At 32.5% G+C, this 18,663-nt stretch overlaps 1 protein-coding gene and 1 long non-coding RNA gene across 6 annotated transcripts in view; both read left to right on the forward strand.

Annotated features, from left to right (window-relative positions):
- Positions 1-7,192, forward strand: part of zgc:63569 — a 55,591-nt gene extending 48,399 nt beyond the window's left edge. For 2 of the 5 annotated variants that reach the window (XM_073936117.1, XM_073936113.1), the window contains exon 22: positions 5,021-7,192. In XM_073936117.1, the coding sequence (XP_073792218.1) occupies positions 5,021-5,118 (98 nt within the window). In that variant the 3' untranslated portion in view covers positions 5,119-7,192. 5 annotated transcript variants of the gene reach the window in all.
- Positions 7,193-11,029: 3,837 nt separating this feature from the next.
- On the forward strand, positions 11,030-17,910 carry LOC137490495 (uncharacterized). Its single transcript, XR_011010021.2, has 2 exons — positions 11,030-17,343; positions 17,376-17,910. It is a non-coding gene; the product is annotated as an uncharacterized lncRNA (long non-coding RNA).
- The last annotated feature ends 753 nt before the right edge of the window (positions 17,911-18,663 follow it).

Here is an 18,663-nt window from a genome sequence, read left to right on the forward strand (position 1 = left end):
GTACATGTATATGTATATTTTGGTTAGGGATGCACCAATTTTTTTGCCACAAAATAAAATGCTGGCAGGACATTTACAATGGGGGAAATAAGTATTCACCAAATGCACCAATTTGCTCAAACTTATTTCTAAAGGTGCCATTGAAATTTTCTCCAGATGTTAATAACCAAAGAAATCCATGTATGCAAAGAAAACTGTATTGATTAGTTTACAAATGTAGTTCTGTGTGATAAAATGAAATTGCACAGAGAAAAAAAGTGTTGATCACATGAAGAAAGGAAGGTGTAGAAATGCAGTGAAAGCTTGGACAGTAGCTGAAATCACTCAGTAGTTCTTCAACAACCCTCTGCCCTTCCTCATTGCAAACTAATATTAGCTGCTTCTGTCCAACATCTACAATAGCAGGATGATGAAGATGAAATCAGGGTGGACATTTCAGCAAGACCATGATCCAAAACACAGCCAAGGAAACTCTCAAATGCTATCAGAGAAAGAAAATCAAGCTGTAGAATGGCCCAGCCAATCACCTGACTTGAATCCAATAGAAATTTGCGAATTAAAGCTCAGATTTGATAGACAAGACCTATAGAACCATCACTATTTTAACACTGTTGATGTCTGTGAAAAACTCACACCTGAGCGATGCATGTGACTTCATTCTCCACATGAGAGTTGTCTTTAAGCTGTGATCACTTTAAAAAAAGCCTTTCGTATAAAGCTTTAAATACGCTTCAGTAGTTCAAGACTTTCTCCTTGTGTTTTCCATTGTTATTACACAGAACTCATTTTTCAGATTTTTTTGTTTTTATTTTTGTTTGTATTTTTTTATTATTAAAATCTGGTTTAATTCCAACGCAACAGCTCCTTTAGAATTTCTCCCCCCATAAAAACATGACGTGTTAAATATTTCCCACCCACTGTATATGTAGTATACTAGTTCCTGTAGCTTGCAATAGCACTACTTGCTGTCATGGCAACGCAGGTAAAATGATGCCTGTTGACCCGTACACTGAATTTTTTTAATTTAATTTTTTTATTTTTTTGTTTAAATCAAAATGTAGTTTAGGTTTGGGTATATTTTAAATGTTTTAAAATGTTAATAATTACATTAATTTAATTACTATGATTTTGTCTAATGTAATAACATGCACTTTTTTTGTAAAGCTGCTTTATAATGATAATTAATGTAAAAAGTGCAGCTGCATACAAATCAACTTGAATTGAATTGATACTTTCCAATTAAAAAATAATAATATTTGCAAAGCATTTTCGGTTTCTCACCAAGTGCATTCAGATTTTCTGTTTCAGTCAAAAATGCCAACTGTGGTGCATCCCTAATTTCTGGTATGAGGTGTTTCTAATCTTTTGTAACAAAGGTGTGACATTTCATTGGGAACTGATGTGCTTTTCTCCCTTTCATCTTCTAATAATCTCCTTCTTTCTCTTTCTCTTTTTATGGCTGTTTCCCCTTTATCATTCCTCTTTGGGTTTTCTATCCAATCATCCGTTCCTCTCAAACCTAATTTTACATGCATCTCGCCATACTCACACAACCCTTTGCTTGAACCCTCCTGTACTCGACTCACTAACATCACATGAAGGTGATGATCTAGAGCGCAATGACGGCTCCGCGGCTCAGCCGTTTTTCATGACTGCAGGACTGCATGATGTTCTGATGAAGGACCCGGATGCGGCTCCAACTCCTGCTTCACGTGAAGAGACTATGCAGCTGACGGCTACCGAAAAGATGGATTAAAGCTGATCCGATTATACACTATATGTGCAAATATTCTCTTGTTGGCTGTAGTGCATTTGTGATCTTGGATCTCAAAACTAACCCTATGCTGCATGTGTATATTTTTAGCAAATTGATTGGGTCAAAATGATCGATTTGTCATTTATGCAAAACAATCATTGGACTCCATAAAGATATTTTGTAAAATTCCTTCTGTTAATATATCAAAAATATTGATTATTAATGTGTATTGCTAAGCACTTCATTTACACAATATTTTCCCGATAATTTTTCCTTAGTTTTTTAAAATATATTTATTACTTTATTTATTTATTTATTTATGCATTTATTTATTTATTTATTGAACCACCAGATAACTTATTAAAATAGTATTTCGACCAAATGTTGTGCTGCCCTAACAATGCAAAGCTTTCCAAATTTCAAATTGTGGTCCAGGATCATATATAGATATTGAAATCTCAGGCACGATTGCTGTCAAATAGTCATATGTTCAGGTAATAATGTGTGTTGATGTAATAAAGAGACAGACAGGGAAAATGATCTTGAGAATAATTAATTTAAAGTCAACATGAAACTGCATTTGCCACACATTTTTCTTCTGTATCATGACGTTTTAGGATTATTGGAACACTTTAGATTAGGGCAGGGGTGTCCAGACTCAGTCCTGGAGTGCCGGTGTCCTGCATAGTTTAGCTCAAACATCCTTCAAAACACCACCTTGAAAGTTTCTAGTATACCTAGAAAGAGTTTGATTAGCTGGTACAGGTGTGTTTAATTAGGGTTTGGACTAAAATATGCAGGACACCAGAGCTCCAGTACCAAGTTTGGACACCCCTGGATTAGGAGAACAACCTTACTAATAAGAGTTTCATCTCAAATGCTTTATTATGATTATTTCAATAACTAAATGACTCATTTTTTTGTCTTTGCACACAGTGCTTAATATTTTACTAGTTGTTGTTGTTTTTTTCAAGATACTTGTTTTAGTTAAATACAGCAGTTAAGGTAAACAAACAAATTATTCTTGATGTTTATTTCAAGTTTTATCAATACATTATTTATTATATTCGTATTTTAATATTTTTAATCTAAAATAATCTTAATAATGTTTCTGATTATCAGATTATTGATAAGAAACGAGTGAGAAAAGTATGATTTTTAACATTTTAGTGAGATTCACCCCTTTTTATTAAGAGTTTTTACTCAATAAATGGCACAAATGTTTATTTTATCATTGTGTGTGTATAAAAACGTATATTCTGAGCTTTCAATTAAATTAAGTTTCTGTCTTTAATAATTATTGACCAAAAATATTGGTATGGTAAGGTATTGTTAAGGTATCCATGAAACCTTACATATTTATTACAAAACATGAAAATAATTTAAAGCATTATAATTATTACTATTATTATTATTATTATTATTATTATTATTACTTATGTAAACTTTCACTGTCTAATAAAAAAAAATACATTTTCATTTTTATTGCAACAGTATTTTTAATGGTCCTAAATATTCATGTTTCTCATGGATCATATCACATAAATATTGGTATAAATAAGACAAAAGTTTGAAGGAAAATACAGGAACATGTCTAAAATGAACTATTTACTAAACCACAATTATTTATTATGAACTAAACAACACAATCTCATGGCAATGCGAAACATTTTGTCAATTTAGTACAATTTGCTCGTATCCGATGACGGAGTTTCGGAGTGTGGTCAGGCCAGGTCATTTTCGTACGACTAAACTTGTACAAATTAGCCACTAAACTGACAAAATGTAAAACAGTTAGGTTTTCCTGTGAATCCGTAATTTTACGTAAAATTGTGTAAAAAAATAAATAAATAAATAAAAAAGTACCTGTAAAATAATGGTCATTAAATTACAGTAATTTACCATAAAATAACAAATGTAAATTACAAAAATGTAACAGAAATTTAAATAAAAGGAAATTTCTGCAATTTAACAACCATTATTTTACTATAATTTTCTGTAATTTAATGGCCGTTACTTTGTTTTTTTTTTCCGGCATCCCACCTGTAGGAAAAAAACATAAAATTAAGGATTTTTTGTTTTTTACAGTGTATATTTCGATTAAAGTTTATAAAGGCAAGTAAATGAACAGTGCACATTAACAACATGGATAAGGAAAGCGAAAAACTCAAGTGTTGATTTTATGTTGACTTTAAAGCTAACTACTTTAAATGCTGATTTTTTTTTCGACAGGGATTGTTCTTTTAAGTTTTAGCTTACTGTTTTTGCTGCTGTTTTATTCTGTGACTACATCTAATGTTACTCTGAACTGAAATGTCCTTTAAATGTCAATATTGCTGTATTTCCTCCAGATTGTAATAAGCCGTATCTCTTATGCACTTTAAGGTTCTCTGCTGTATTTGGTTGCAATTCACACCCGGTTTGGGAAAACTAAAAAGAAAACACCTTGTTGCCTTTTTTCAGTGGCCTTTAACTCTATCTGCTGCCTTTTCAAACGTCTTTTGTGTGCAAAAGTCTTTATTTCTAATAAATATTGTGCAAATTTTGTAATTTAGGCCAGTTGGTGTTGTTCATTCAGCATGCTAACTAAAGATAGACTAGGACTGGGTAAAGTTACTTTGAAAAGTTAAATATTGTAATCTTAATCTCATTTAATAACAATAACATGACACATACAGTTGAAGGCAAAATTATTTACAGTTCTCTGAATTTTATTTTTTAAATATTTCCCAAATGTTGTTTAACAGAGCAATGAATTTTTCACAGTATTTCCTAAAATATTTTTTCTTCTGAAGAAAGCCTATTTGTTTTTTTTCGGCTAGAATAAAAGCAGTTTTAAATTTTTTAAACCATATTAAGATCAATATTATTAGCCTCTTAAGGTATATATATATTTTAGATTGTTTTCAGAAAAAAAACATTATTGTACAATGACTTGCCTAATTACCCTATCCTGCCTAGTGAACCTAGTTAAGCCTTTAAATGTCACTTTAAGCTTAATACTAGCATCTTGAAAAATATCTAGTACAATATTTTTATTAGAAATGAGTTATTAAAACTTATGTTTAGAAATGTGTTGGAAAAAAATCTTTCCATTTAACAGAAATTGGGGAAAAAATATAGAGGGGGGCTAATAATTCTGACTTCAACTGTGCTTTCACATTAATTTCTTTAAACTATAACCGAGTCACCTATTTAGTAACTTTACCCAACACTCTAGCACTCTAGACTCAACTGTTTTCTAACATTCTCCATTTATAACAGTGGAGGATCTGGAGAGGAACGACGGCAGTGCCGAGCGACCGTACCTGATGTCCGAAAACCTGCTCAATGTGCTAAAGAAGAAGAACCAGGCCAACTAATCCACTCTGATGGCTCAGGTTTATACATGTACAGTGTGTTTTCTAGAGCTGGAGAGAAACCAGAAGTGCCTGAAGTCATTTTCATTGCCGTTTATCGTGCCTTTGAGAGCCATCATTGTGCCTTTTGAGAGATTATCATATAAATTATGAAATGCTTTTAAATGTGGCTGACTAAATTAAAAACCAGGAATGATACCAAAACTATTTTAGAAGCAGAAATAAGTGACAAGGCTACTTGTGTAGAAACTGCCACACTTTTTAAATGCCACTTTAAAGGAAAACTACACTGTATGGAAATAGGCTCATTTTATCAAGTCTTTTAGAGTTAAACAGTTGAGTTTCACACACTGAAAATTTTACACACTGCAATTACACATTTTTTTTAAAGGTAAGTTTTTGCGAATAATTTATATATGGGCTAAATTTAAACAAATTGAACTAATTTGTTTTAATTCAGCACATATATAAATTGTTTGCAATCTTTTCCCTACAGAAAATGTAGTAAATCCAGTGAATAATTTTTTTATTGCAATTGTTTAATCCATTCAGTCGATTTTGGTGTCGCTTAGCTTAGCATAGTTCATTCAATCAGATTAGACCATTAGCATGTCGCTCAATATAAAAAAAAATAAAGAATTTTTATTAATTTTCCTAAATTAAAATTGGACTCTTCTGTAGATACACCGTGTACTAAGACTGGCAGAAAATGCAAACTTGCTATTTTCTAGGTCAATATGGCTAGGGGTTATACATATGGCGTAATATTAGCAACTTTTGCCATACTTTGGCTGCAGCAGGCACAACAATATTATGTTTTGCTGTTCAATACTTAGCTGACTGTTTTGAGCTGCAGCATAAAATCATTGTGCTTGCTGAAGCCAAAATTGTTGAAACAACTTTGTTTTATTTATTTATTTATTTTCTGAGTGAGTGAGATGCTAATGGTCTAATCTGATTCAATGATCTATGCTAAGCTAAGCTAAAAGACCCCCAAGATCGTCTGAATTCATCGCAACAATTTTATGCTTCGCTGTTCAACACCTAGCTGTCTACTGTTTTCAGGTGCTGCATGATATCATTGTGACTGCTGCAGCAAAAATTATTGAAACACTTTTTTGAGTGAGATGCTAATGGTCTAATTTGATTCAATGATTTATGCTAAACTCAGCTAAAAGACACCCAAAATCGGCTAAATGGATTGCAATATCATGCTTTGCTGTTCCATACCTAGCTACTGGTTTGAAGTGCAGCATAATATCATTGTGCTTGCTGCAGCCAAAATTGTTGAAACAACTTTGTTTTATTATTATTATTTTTTTGAGTGAGATGCTAATGGTCTTATTTGATTTAATGATCTATGCCAAGCTAAACTAAAAGTCGCCCAAGATTGGCTAAATGGATCGCAATCATATTATGCTTCGCTGTTCAATACATAGCTGTATACTGTTTTCAGATGCTGGATAATATCATCGTTCCTGATGCAGCAAAAATGATTGAAACACTTTTTTTTTTTAAAGTGAGATGCTAATGGTCTAATCTGATTCAGTGATTTATGCTAAGCTAAGCTAAAAGTAGACCCGTCAGACCCGGAGAAAGGCAGAATGGATGCGAAACTGATTTAACTCAACTTTTTAATTGAAGGAGAGTTAGAAAATTAGCCTTTTTCTTTAAAAGTGTAGTGTTTCCTTAAAGGATTTTTTTTCCTTAAATGTTCTGATTTACATTTGGATGTTCAGTTAATTGTGTTATGGTGTTCATATTTGTTTTTTCTATATAAATGAAAGCGATGCAGTGTTCACGATGAGGTTGGACAGGATTGTATCAAAGCATTTTTGTTCAATATGTTTGCAGTATAGATGGATAAAAGCTGTTACTGATTAAATATTACACATCCAATGTTTATGATATTAGATTATCCGTTTGTGTACTGTACATTATGATGAGAAGTGCCTGTTTGTATGGCTGTTTAAAGATGTCTTGGCTTTAATCATGCTCCTGACTTTATTTAGTGTTTTAAATGTTTTGTTACATGCTGATATGTTTCGATGTTTGGTAAATAAAATGTTTTCTACAATGATCGTGTAAAAAATTGCTCATGAGACTCTAAAGTTGGTATATTGTATGGTCAGTGGTTAATGTAAAGTGGTCAGATGTTCAGCTTTTAATAGTTCACTCTTTAACATAAAGCTTATTTTTGGGGATGGTTTTATGAAATTCCTTTAACTCGTGAAACCTCTTCTCTGCATAATATGTTGTGCGAGTTTTTCTACAGGTTAACACTATGCAAATAAATTTGTAATTATTTTGATAAATGTTCACTTTAAGCTTCATAGGGAAAACAAAAACGGTTCTTCTGTGGCATCGATGTAAAAAAAAAAACTAATATATGTTTTGGTACTTGTTTGATATCTAAAGAAATGTGTTGTAATATCAGGCGCACACACAAGGTGTTGCTGTTTACCCATCTAACATGAAAAAAAAGTTTTTGTTTTTTTTGCAGTTTATTAGAGTGGCTTCTGAGTGAATATTTCTCCTAACCCAAGGGTCTCAAACTGCTGACAGGTAATGCTTGAATTATAAACATCATGTTTGTTGTCCTAAAATGCATATATACAACAGGTTTGCACTTTCTGCTTGTGCTTAAATGTTAAAATGGCCCTCCTATGGGTTATGAGATTAGGTTCAACTTTATTGTCATTACACATGTGCAGTACAAGGTAATGAACTGCAGCGATTGCATCATTATTGCATCGAAATGCAATGACTTCATCATTATCAGTCATTGCAATGTCTCCCTGTCAATTTTAGTTTGAGACCCCTGTCTCACTGTGAAAAATTATTACTTAAATAAATTTGACTTTACTTAAAATAATTAACTATTTGTTGACTTTAAATGTGTAAACGTCTTGATTTTAAAACAATAGTTGACCTTACTTAAAATAAGTGAGTAAACCTGTTGATTTTAAAGCGATCAATTCACTTAAAAATCAGCATGTTGATTTTTAAATTGATTAGTTGACTTTACTTAAATGAGTAAACCTCTTGATTTGACGACAATTAATTTAATTACAATAAGTGAGTAAACCTGTTGATTTGACAACATTTGACTGTACGTACTTAAAATAAATAAATAAACCTGTTGATTTTTAAACGATTAGTTGACTTTACTTAAATTTAGTAAACCTGTTGATTTGACAACAGTTATTTGACTGTACGTACTTAAAAAATAAATATGTAAACCTCATAATTTTAAAATGAATAGTTGACTTTACTTAAAATAAACGAGTACATCTCTTGATTTTAAAATAATGAGTTGACTTAAATGAGTACACTTTTTGATTTTGAAACGATTAGTTGATTTTACTTAAATTGGGAAACCTGTTGATTTGACAACAATTATTTGACTGTACGTACTTAAAATAAGTGAGCAAACCTTTAGATTTTAAAATGAATAGTTGACTTTATTTATAATAAGTGAGTAAACCTGTTGATTTTAGAATGATTAGTTAACTTTACTTAAAATAAGTGAGCAAACCTCTTGATTTTAGAATGATTTGATGACTTAAAATAAGTGAGTAAACCTGTTGATTTTGAAATGAGTATTTGACTTTACTTTAAATAAGTAAATGTTTTAAAATAAATAAGTAAACCTCTTGATTTTAAAATGAATAGTTGACTTTACCTAAAAAAAAGTGAGTAAACATCTTGATTTTAAAAGATTAGTTGACTTAAAAAATTGAGTAAACGTATTGCCTTAAATCATATAAGAAATTAACTGTACATAATTATTAAAAAAATATTAAATCAACCTAACATTTCTAAGTTACAATGGGGTTACTCACTTTTTTTAAGCAAAGGAAGTAATACCTTTTGTACATTGCAGAAAATAAAAATGTTTTCTAATATGCTACCATTCTGAACAGCAGCATACACACGAGTCCTTAAATTTGAAATCACACTCCCAAAGGGACGTTCCTTTGTGCTACAAATAAGCATGGCGTTATAAAACGTGCTTGGTAACAGTGTTTAGAGGGACTGATTTCTCGCTCAACAATACAGAAGCGCAGCTCCCATAGTGACGTATCAATGCTTTCCCATGATTCCATATCTCCAGGGACCGAGGTCGTCCTGTTACACAGAAACCTGCTTTTATTTAGCTCCTATATTAGAATTCAATCCAGAGCTCAGATTTCTAGTTATTGTTTATTAGTACAGAATGTACAGTAGGTATTATACATGCACATGATGGAGAATGACCTTGTTGGTTAATATTTCAACAGAAGAAACATGTTAACCATTTCCCATAAATGTTAAAAGCACTGTCTAAAAAGATTACTTTTAGAAAAATGTTAGTTTACCTGCTCTAACTTGGATCTATTAAGTTAATTTAATTTTTACAATTATGCACAGAGCAGATTAACTTCATAATTTTAAGGCAACAAATTTGCTCAGTTTTTAAAGTAAAGTCAACAAATAGTTTCAAAAGCAACAGTTTTACTATTTTTTTTAAAAAGTAAAGTCAAAAAGTAAAGCCTTTTAAAATCAACAGGTTTACTCACTTTAAGTAAACCATTTTAAAATTTAGAGGTCCCTTTTTTAAGTCAAGTCGCCTAATCCTTTTAAAATCAACAGGTTTACTAACTTATTTTAAGTCGACTAATCATTTTAAAATCAACAGCTCAAGAGTCAGCTCACTCTTTAAGGTCAACTAATAATTTTTAAAAACAATAGGTTTACTCGCTTTAAAATCAACAGGTTAGCTCACTGATTTTAAGTCAACTAATAGTTTGAAAATTAACTGGTTAACTCGCTTATTTTAAGTAAAGTCAACAAATCTTTTAAAATCAAGGAACTTACTCTATTTTAAGTAAATTCAACTAATCATTTTTAAAAGCAACGGGTTTACACACTTATTTTTAAGTAAAATCAATTAATTGTTTTAAAAGCAACATGTTTACTCACTTATTTTAAATAAAGTCAACAAACCTTTAAAATCAAGAAACTTAGTCATTTTAAGTAGACAACTAATCGTTTTTAAAATAAACAGGTTAGCTCACTCATTTTAAGTAAAGTCAACTAATAATTTGAAAATCAACTGGTTAACTCACTTATTTTAAGTAAAGTCAACAAATCTTTTAAAATCAATAAACTTACTCAATCATTTTAATTAAAGTCAACTAATGGTTTTTAAAATCAACAGGTTAGCTCACTTATTTTAAGTGAAGTCAGCTAATTTTAAAATAAAGAGGTTTACTCACTCCTTTTAAGTCAACTAATTGTTTTAAAATCAACAGGTTTACACACTAAGTAAACCATTTTAAAGTTAGAGGTCACTTGTTTTAAGTAAAATCAACTAATAGTTTTAAAATCAACAAATTTAGTCACTTTAAGTCAAGTCGACTAATCCTTTTAAAATCAACAGGTTTACTCATTTATTTTAAGTCGACTAATAATTTTTAAATCAACAGGTTTACTAGTTTATGGTAAGTAAACCATTTTAAAATTAGAGGTCACTTATTTTAAGTAAAGTCAACTAATTGCTTTAAAAGCACAGGTTTTACTCACCTTTTTAAAGTAAATCAGCTAATCATTTTAAAAGCAACAGGTTTACTCACTTTTTTTACTCGGTCAACTAAGCACTTTTTTTTCTTTTTACAGTTCATGTCCCAACAATAATTCATTTTTATAATTTATAAGGTATATTTATAAAGTATAGATCAGTGAAATCTGCTCTCCTTTTTTAAAACCCATTTTGTACATTCGTACAGTTCTTATGGCTTCCCTAAATGAAATAATATAATAATTATAAATACTATGAAATAAATACTATGAAAATAAATGATCATTTCTTGTCCATTTCAATGGACTTCAGGTCAAAACTGTAAAATTAAAAAACTGTAAAATAAGTTTATTATTATTATTATTATTTATTTGACTTGGACATCACAATTACACTGGTGTAAGTGTTTTAGCAAACTTGCTAATTCTCAACAACTGTCCACATGAGGCTTGACAAAATGGAACTATAATTAATACATATACACAGCATTATAATTCTTTACATAAAATTGCTGAAGGCAAAAGCAGAGGCGACATGAAACAAACAAACTATCAGTAGACTACTTGTGCAAACCCTAACCCTAGTAAACCCTAGTAAAAAATACTAAAAATATTTATATTACTTTCTGATTTTAGGCTAACAGGTACATCATTCCACAGTTTGGCTTCCTTTACAGAGAAGTCAGATTGATGAGGTCTTACACTTTGGCACTAGACAGTCGCCATTAGCAGTTGCCCGTGTAACTCTGTGAGAGATTTGATGCCTACTGATTAGATCTGAAAACAGGATTGGAACGTGATTATTTAAACTTTTAAAAACCAATTGAAGATAATTAAATTTAATAAAACTATGAAAACTAAAAAGGTTATGTTTACATAAAACTTTACAGTAATGCCATTAAGTAAGTCCATAATCTTAACTGCTTGTTTATATATCGAGTCAATAGGCTTCGTTAAAGAGGCTTGTGACCAAGTAATGCAATACGTCAAGTGAGAGAATATCATTGTGTGCACAAATAATTTTGCACACAATGATAAAGTTGGACATTTAAGAATGTCAAATGTTTATAGAACATGTTCTTTACATCTAATGATTTTTGGCATGAAAGAAAAATCAATAAATTCGATCTGTATTTTTGTCTTCCAGAGATATACCTGTGCATCATAAGACTGGTCCAGGGTCACAAGTTTACACTTGCAGTTTTTTCTCAATGTAACGAGATTTACGGAGTAGTATTTTCGGGTTTTTAGTGTAACATTTAAGCTTTTACAGTGTAACATTTTCAGGTTTTTTTGTGTTATTTATTGCACATTTATTTATAGCAGTGGTTCTCAGTTCTTGACCTTCTGATCTGCACATTTTGTATGTCTCTCCAATCTGACATGAACAGTTCATGAAGTTCTGCTAATTATTTGTGTAAAATTATTAAGTCACAAAATGTGCTGCCCTATTGAATCTGAGAACCACTGGCTCAATCTAAAAGTGCTGGGTTGTTGTAACCCAACATTGGGTCAGATATGGACAAATGCAACCATTTGGTTGAAAGGTGTCATTTACATTTATTTAAAAAAAAATGTACCCAGCATTTCAGTATCCAATTTACCAAATGTGGGGTTATGAGGTCCAGGGTTGACTTGAGTGATTTGGTGGCCCTAGCATTGAAACTGAAAACATTCTCTTTCTCCTTGGAATTTTCTTCTTTTTTTTGTAAATATATTGCATGTTTAGGTGCACTATAAAACCCCAAAAGTTAAGGTATTTCAAACCATTTGAGGAAACTGATTGCAACAAACCATTAGAGTTAAAAACTAATATATACGAGTGCTGTGAACTTACTCCATTTGAGTGTATGAAGCAATCTGAGCACAGTAAAACCCAATAAATGAAGAGAACTCAAACCAACTGAGTACTGTAAAACCCAATAAGTTAAGTCAACTAAAAAAAAAGTTATTTAAAAAGTATTTAATACTTAATAAATATATGTATAAAGTATTTAAAAGGAACTTTAATATTAAAAGGAACCTTTATCTTCTAAATGTAAAATTAAATGCAATACATTCACAAACAAATTATAAGATTTTAATATAAATAAAAAACAAACAAACATTAAAACAAATTTAATTCACAATCAATCAAACTAATCTTGTCACCATTTTTTATATGAATTAAATAATTGCTGTTTTTGTCATTGGTTTTGAAAAGAAGTATCAGCGGTAAAATCTTAACACTTACAGTTATACAGATTTTACAACATATGATAGAATATTTATGAATAAGCTATTAGTATAGGCATTTTCTCGGTCAGGGCCCCTTAATTTCCCTAGGGCCCCAAGCAGCTGGTTACCAAGCTTATTGGTTAAGTCTACCCCTGATGACGTCCCAAACTGTCATTACAAGTGCACTGTTAAACACAGCTGTCAACTTTGTCAAATGAAATGAGTGTAGTTTTGAACTCAGTGTTGAAGGTAATGAGTTAATTTAATACCTCATTGCTTCAACTTAAATGGAGTAAGCTCACAGTACTCATATAGATTAGTTTTACTCAAATGATTTGTAGCAATCGGTTTCCTCAAACAGTCTGAGTTGACTTAACTTTTTGGGTTTTACAGTACTCAGTTGGTTTGAGTTCTCTTCATTTATTGGGTTTTACTGTGCTAAAATTGTTTCATTTACTCAAATGGATTAAGTTCACAGCACTCATTAGGATTAGTGTTTTAACTTAAATGGTTTGTTGCAATCGGTTTCCTCAAGCAGTTGGAGTTATCTTAACTTTTTGGATTTAACCAGTCAATATTGCTATGTCACTGACTGCGCACACTTTCTCTTTTTAATACGCAGTATATTTAAGCTTCTATGTTATGATATTTGCTTTATCGATTGCATATTTGTTTATTTATAACACTCAAAAAATGCTGGGTGATCAAAAACATGGGGTCAAACAGGGACAAATTACAACGCTGGATCCGTTTTTTTTAAATTAAATTTATATGACACCTTTTTTGAACCCAAAGTTTGCGTCTGTCCGTATTTGGCCCAGCATTTGGTTACAACAAACCAGAATAAGCGTAATGTATAAAAACCTGAGATGCATCCATCAACTGTTCAGAAACTGCATGTTCAACAATTTATCCGAAAGCTTGTTTATTCAGCTATCAGATTATGTAAAAAATCCTACTTAAAAAAAGCTGATTTTGTTGTTATAGATCACAAAAAAAAGGATCTGAAAATGGGTTTTCTGGAAGTTCAACTTGGCCTCCGCAGCAGGGGAGCTCAATCTCCCCTTGCCCTGCGAAAGGGGGGAGCCCTGAGCCCTGGGCTCATGGCTCTCTCCTGTGACAGTACACCAAACAAGCCATGTATAAATCATGAGCTAAGTGTGAACTCTTGAAATTACCAGCAAGCATTTTTTTATTTTAAAAGATGTCTAATAGACGTCTAAACAGTCATCTTGGCTAAAACAAGGCTAAATTTGGGCTGCCAGTGAAAAACTAATAAACGTCTAAGAATAGGCCAAAACTAGACTCACTGAAAAAAGTGTTGCATGCAGAACTGTTGCAAACAATTTATTTGTGTTGAATTTAAACAAACAAATTAAGTTTATTAATGTTCAACTTAATTTGTTTGTTTAAATTCAACACAGATGAATTGTTTACAACCCCTTTACGTTAAAAAATTGAGTAAATCCAAGGAGTCATCTCTGAATAATTTTTTTCAGTGTAGTAGTCAAATAAACAGGAATGAATGACTACACATATGAAGTCTCTGTCTGTGACGACTAGTCTAGTTTTGGGCTATTCTTAGACGTCTATTAGATTTTCACTGACAGCCCAAGTTTAGCCTTGTTTTAGCCAAGCTGTCTACGTTTAGATGTCTATTAGACGTCTATTAAACACAAAGTGAAGTTTAATTTTAAATTAATTTCGAGAGAAGCACGTGCTCATGATTGACCCAACTGGCCCGCATTAGCTAATCATGATCCTCCAATCAAAGGATCCCAAGTCACTACACATATCCTCATTTGCTTTCTACAACTATCTTCGTCCGGCGGAAACTCCCCTCCTCCCCTTTTTCTACCTTTATCTAGAATGGGCGGCACGGTGGCTCAGTGACTAGTACTGTTGCCTCACAGCAAGAATGCCAATGACGTTGGGTCCTCGCCTGGCCATGTGGTATTTCTGTGCGGAGTTTGCATGTTCTCACCGTGTCCGCGTGGGTTTCCCCCGGTTTCCTCCCACCAAATGTGCTCTATATTATAGATAAAATAAGCCTTAATCACCAATTAATTCACCTTGGCCTCCGCAGCAGGGGAGTTTGAGATTGACCTGAGCTCAATCTCCCCTCGCCCTGCGAAAGGGGGGAGCCCTGGGCCAGAGGATCCCTTGAGCTCATGGCTCTCTCCTGGGACAGCACGCCAAACAAGCCATGTATAAATCATGAGCTAAGTGTGAGCTCTTGAAGTTACCAGTAAGCATTTTTTTTTTTGTTTTTAACTGATGTCTAATAGACGTCTAAACATAGTCGTCTTGGCTAAAACAAGGCTAAATTTAGGCTGCCAGTGAAAATTTAATAGACGTCTAAGAATAGCCCAAAACTAGACTACTAGTCAAATAAACAGGAATGAATGACTACACATATGAAGTCATATGTCTAATTTTGGGCTATTCTTGGATTTAAGATTAGATTTTTACTGACAGCCCAAGTTTAGGCTTGTTTTAGCCAAGCTGTCTACTTTTAGGCACATAATTGTTTGCTGGGGCCATTCTTGTCTTAAGTGCAATGTATTATTACAACATGCAGAGGCTAACTGCCATTCAATTGGATGAGAAATGTCCAATCTTATGGACTACAACTTTAAATTGGGTAAAGACAAGCTGACAAATCTGCTGAAATGGATGCAAGGTCTGAAGCGGTTAATAAAGCGCGCACGGCTCTGCCAGGGTGTAAAATATAATTTGGCAAGAAACCATCAGATGATCATAAGTGACGACAGTACTCGCGTCACACCAATCCCGCAGGACACTGAGCTCTTGGCCTCCGTTGTGCACCAACCAGAAAAGCCCTTCCCTCAGGCGCTTGATTCTGATCTCCAGCCTTGTAGTTTATGGCGAGGGCAGCAATAATTCAGAAACAAGACGGACTGCCTGAGCCTTCATAATACGGGTGGCACACGGAGTACGAATCAAAGTGTATTAGGAAATGCGCAAGAGGACATTGTGGATCAGTAGCTGCTGGCTATCCTTCCTGTTTTTATATTTGGTAAATAAAGACAAATTCTCATGCTTATAATGCAGCCCTAAATGATTAAAGACACTTTATACTGTTATATAAATGTCATTATAATAATAATAATTCCTTATATATATATAGCTTTTCTGGAAACTTAAAGCGCTTTACACATTGAGGGGAATCTTCTTATCCACCACCAGCCTATACCATAAAGCATAAATAGCCTATGCATCTTTATGTACACTGTAAAAAGGCTGGCTTCCACACAATTGCTTTGTGTTGTCCCAACTCAAGATTGATCCATTCATTCATTTTCTTTTCAGCTTAGTCCCTTTCTAATCTGGGGTCGCCACAGCGGAATGAACCGCTAACTTATTCAGCAAATGTTTTACGCAGTGGATGCCTTTCCGGCTGCAACCCATTTCAGGAAAACATCTCAAATTGATCAGTTAACTTAGTAGTTTTTACCAGTTTTTTTATTTAATTTTTCAGAATGAGTTTTATACACAGCAATGAGTAGAACACACACAGAATGTGGTATTTTTAAGTAAAAAAAAGAACGAAGGAAAAAATGTATAGTACAAATTAAATAAAAAATCTGTGGTTTAATTCAAAACAGTAAAACAATATCATAGTGTGCACGGTAACGGATAATAGACATAATCAATGCCATGATAAGTCAAAGGAATTTCCAAAAGCTTCTGAAATTATTTGGATTTTTCTTTCAATATACAGTATGTTTAAACTTTTCCATAATTATGATTTCGTTAATCAGAATTATCCAGTTCTTGACAAGAAAAGGTTGTCTCGAATCATTTATTCATAATTAATTTCCTGCCCAACATTAGTAGAGGTTTAAAGACATTTCATTATATTTTTTAATCTGGACATTGAGGTGGTAGTGTGATTTATTTTACTATATTTATTTGGTGATATGTAAGCTCTGTGCAATATTAAATTGCATTTCTTTAAATCTGTTGCAGACTGAAATATTCAAGGGTAGTCTGATAATATCACACATTGTCGCATTTTAAGTTCTTACTCCCTGTCTTCTGCAATGAAACCAGATTTACTGGTTTATAGTGGAGTAAATTTTGGAAAGAAAGAGCTTGACTTCAGTATTCTTAAGAAAGAATCTATCCAAAAAGAAATCAGAGCTAGGTAAGACTGCTGTGTCTAGTAACAAAATATCTGCAGATATTTAAAGAAATCTTTTTTAGGGATATTATGCTTTAAATGTAACTCCTCAAATGGCATAACAATATCCTTATGAAAGAGATCATACAGTTGAAGTCAAAATGATTCGCCCCCCTTTTATTTTATTTTTTTTAATATTTTCCAAATGATGTTTAACAGAGCAAGGAAATTTTTACAGTATGTCTGATAATATTTTTTTTTCTGGAGAAACTCTTATTTGTTTTATTTCGGTAAGAATAAAAGCAGTTTTTAATATTTTAAATACCATTTTAAGGTGAAAATTATTAGCCCCTTTAACTTTTTTTTTGTTTTGTTTTTTGATAGTCTACAGAACAAACCATTGTTACAATAACTTGCCTCTTAACCCTTACCTGCCTAGTGTCCCGATCACCAGCAATTTAACCACCAGAGATCGCTGGCAAACATTCACACTCACATAGCACTACAAACCAGCTGGTGAATGGACTACATATTCAGTCATGCAGCACACACCTGCTCCAAGCCTCCTCTGACTAGACTTTCACAGCTGAAGCTGCTCCAGGACTGATTCATGCACTATAAGTACTGCTCAAACACTGTTACTGAGTCTTGTCTACTGTTTTAGGGACTCTACAACGCGTTTTCCATTGTCTTGTTTTTCGGTGTTTTTGGTTCTCGCCTTGTTTATTTGTTTAATCCTGTTTGCTGCCTGCCTTGTGACCATCTGCCTGATATTTTGACTACGACTCTGGATTGCCCTTATACATCTGTTTGCTCCTGTAATGACCACTGCTTGCCTGACCTCGCTAATAAACCTGCATTTGGATCTTCACCCCTGTTGTCAGCGTCACTATCCCTCGGTTACACCTAGTTAGTTAACCTAATTAAGCCTTTAAATGTCATTTTAAGCTGTATAGAAGTGTCTTGAAAAATGTCTAGTCAAACAATATTTACTGTCATCATGACAAAGATAAAATAAATCAGTTATTAGAGATGAGTTATTAAAACTATTATGATTAGAAATGTGTTGAAGAAAAATCTCTCCGTTAAACAGAAATTGGGAAAAAAATAAAGAGGGGGGCTAATAATTCAGACTTTAACTGTATATCCTGTATATTCCCAAATTAATCCAGCTACTAAATTGAAAGCCTATATATAAATATGGTAAAAAGAAATATGACTAGTCAGTGTGGATAGAATACGCAGGTTCTGATTGTACTTAAGAGATCTTCTGATCTGCGACCATGTTTTGGTAGCTATGATATAAAGTTTTCTTTACCCTTCAGGAATTTGGGTTTTCTGTTCAAGTAAGTTAAAGTTTTTACAAATTTAAATTGACTAAACATAAAGCAATAAGGTTGTCTCAAAAACAATTAAGAATTGTGCTGTTTCAACACATTTTATTTCAAATAAGTCGTTTGAACCAGCAGCAGAAGTTTTTTTTTTTAAATGTGTCTAGTATGGAACTAAATCAATGCCAAAAGTGTTGAATTAAAAAGCTTGTTGAATAATGTTCAACAAGCTTTTTAATTCAATACTTTTGGCATTGATTTTGTTCCATATAGGCCCTATCCGCTTGTTGA

The sequence above is a fragment of the Danio rerio genome, chromosome 3 (genome assembly GCF_049306965.1).
Source record: "Danio rerio strain Tuebingen ecotype United States chromosome 3, GRCz12tu, whole genome shotgun sequence".
Lineage (NCBI taxonomy): Eukaryota > Metazoa > Chordata > Actinopteri > Cypriniformes > Danionidae > Danio > Danio rerio.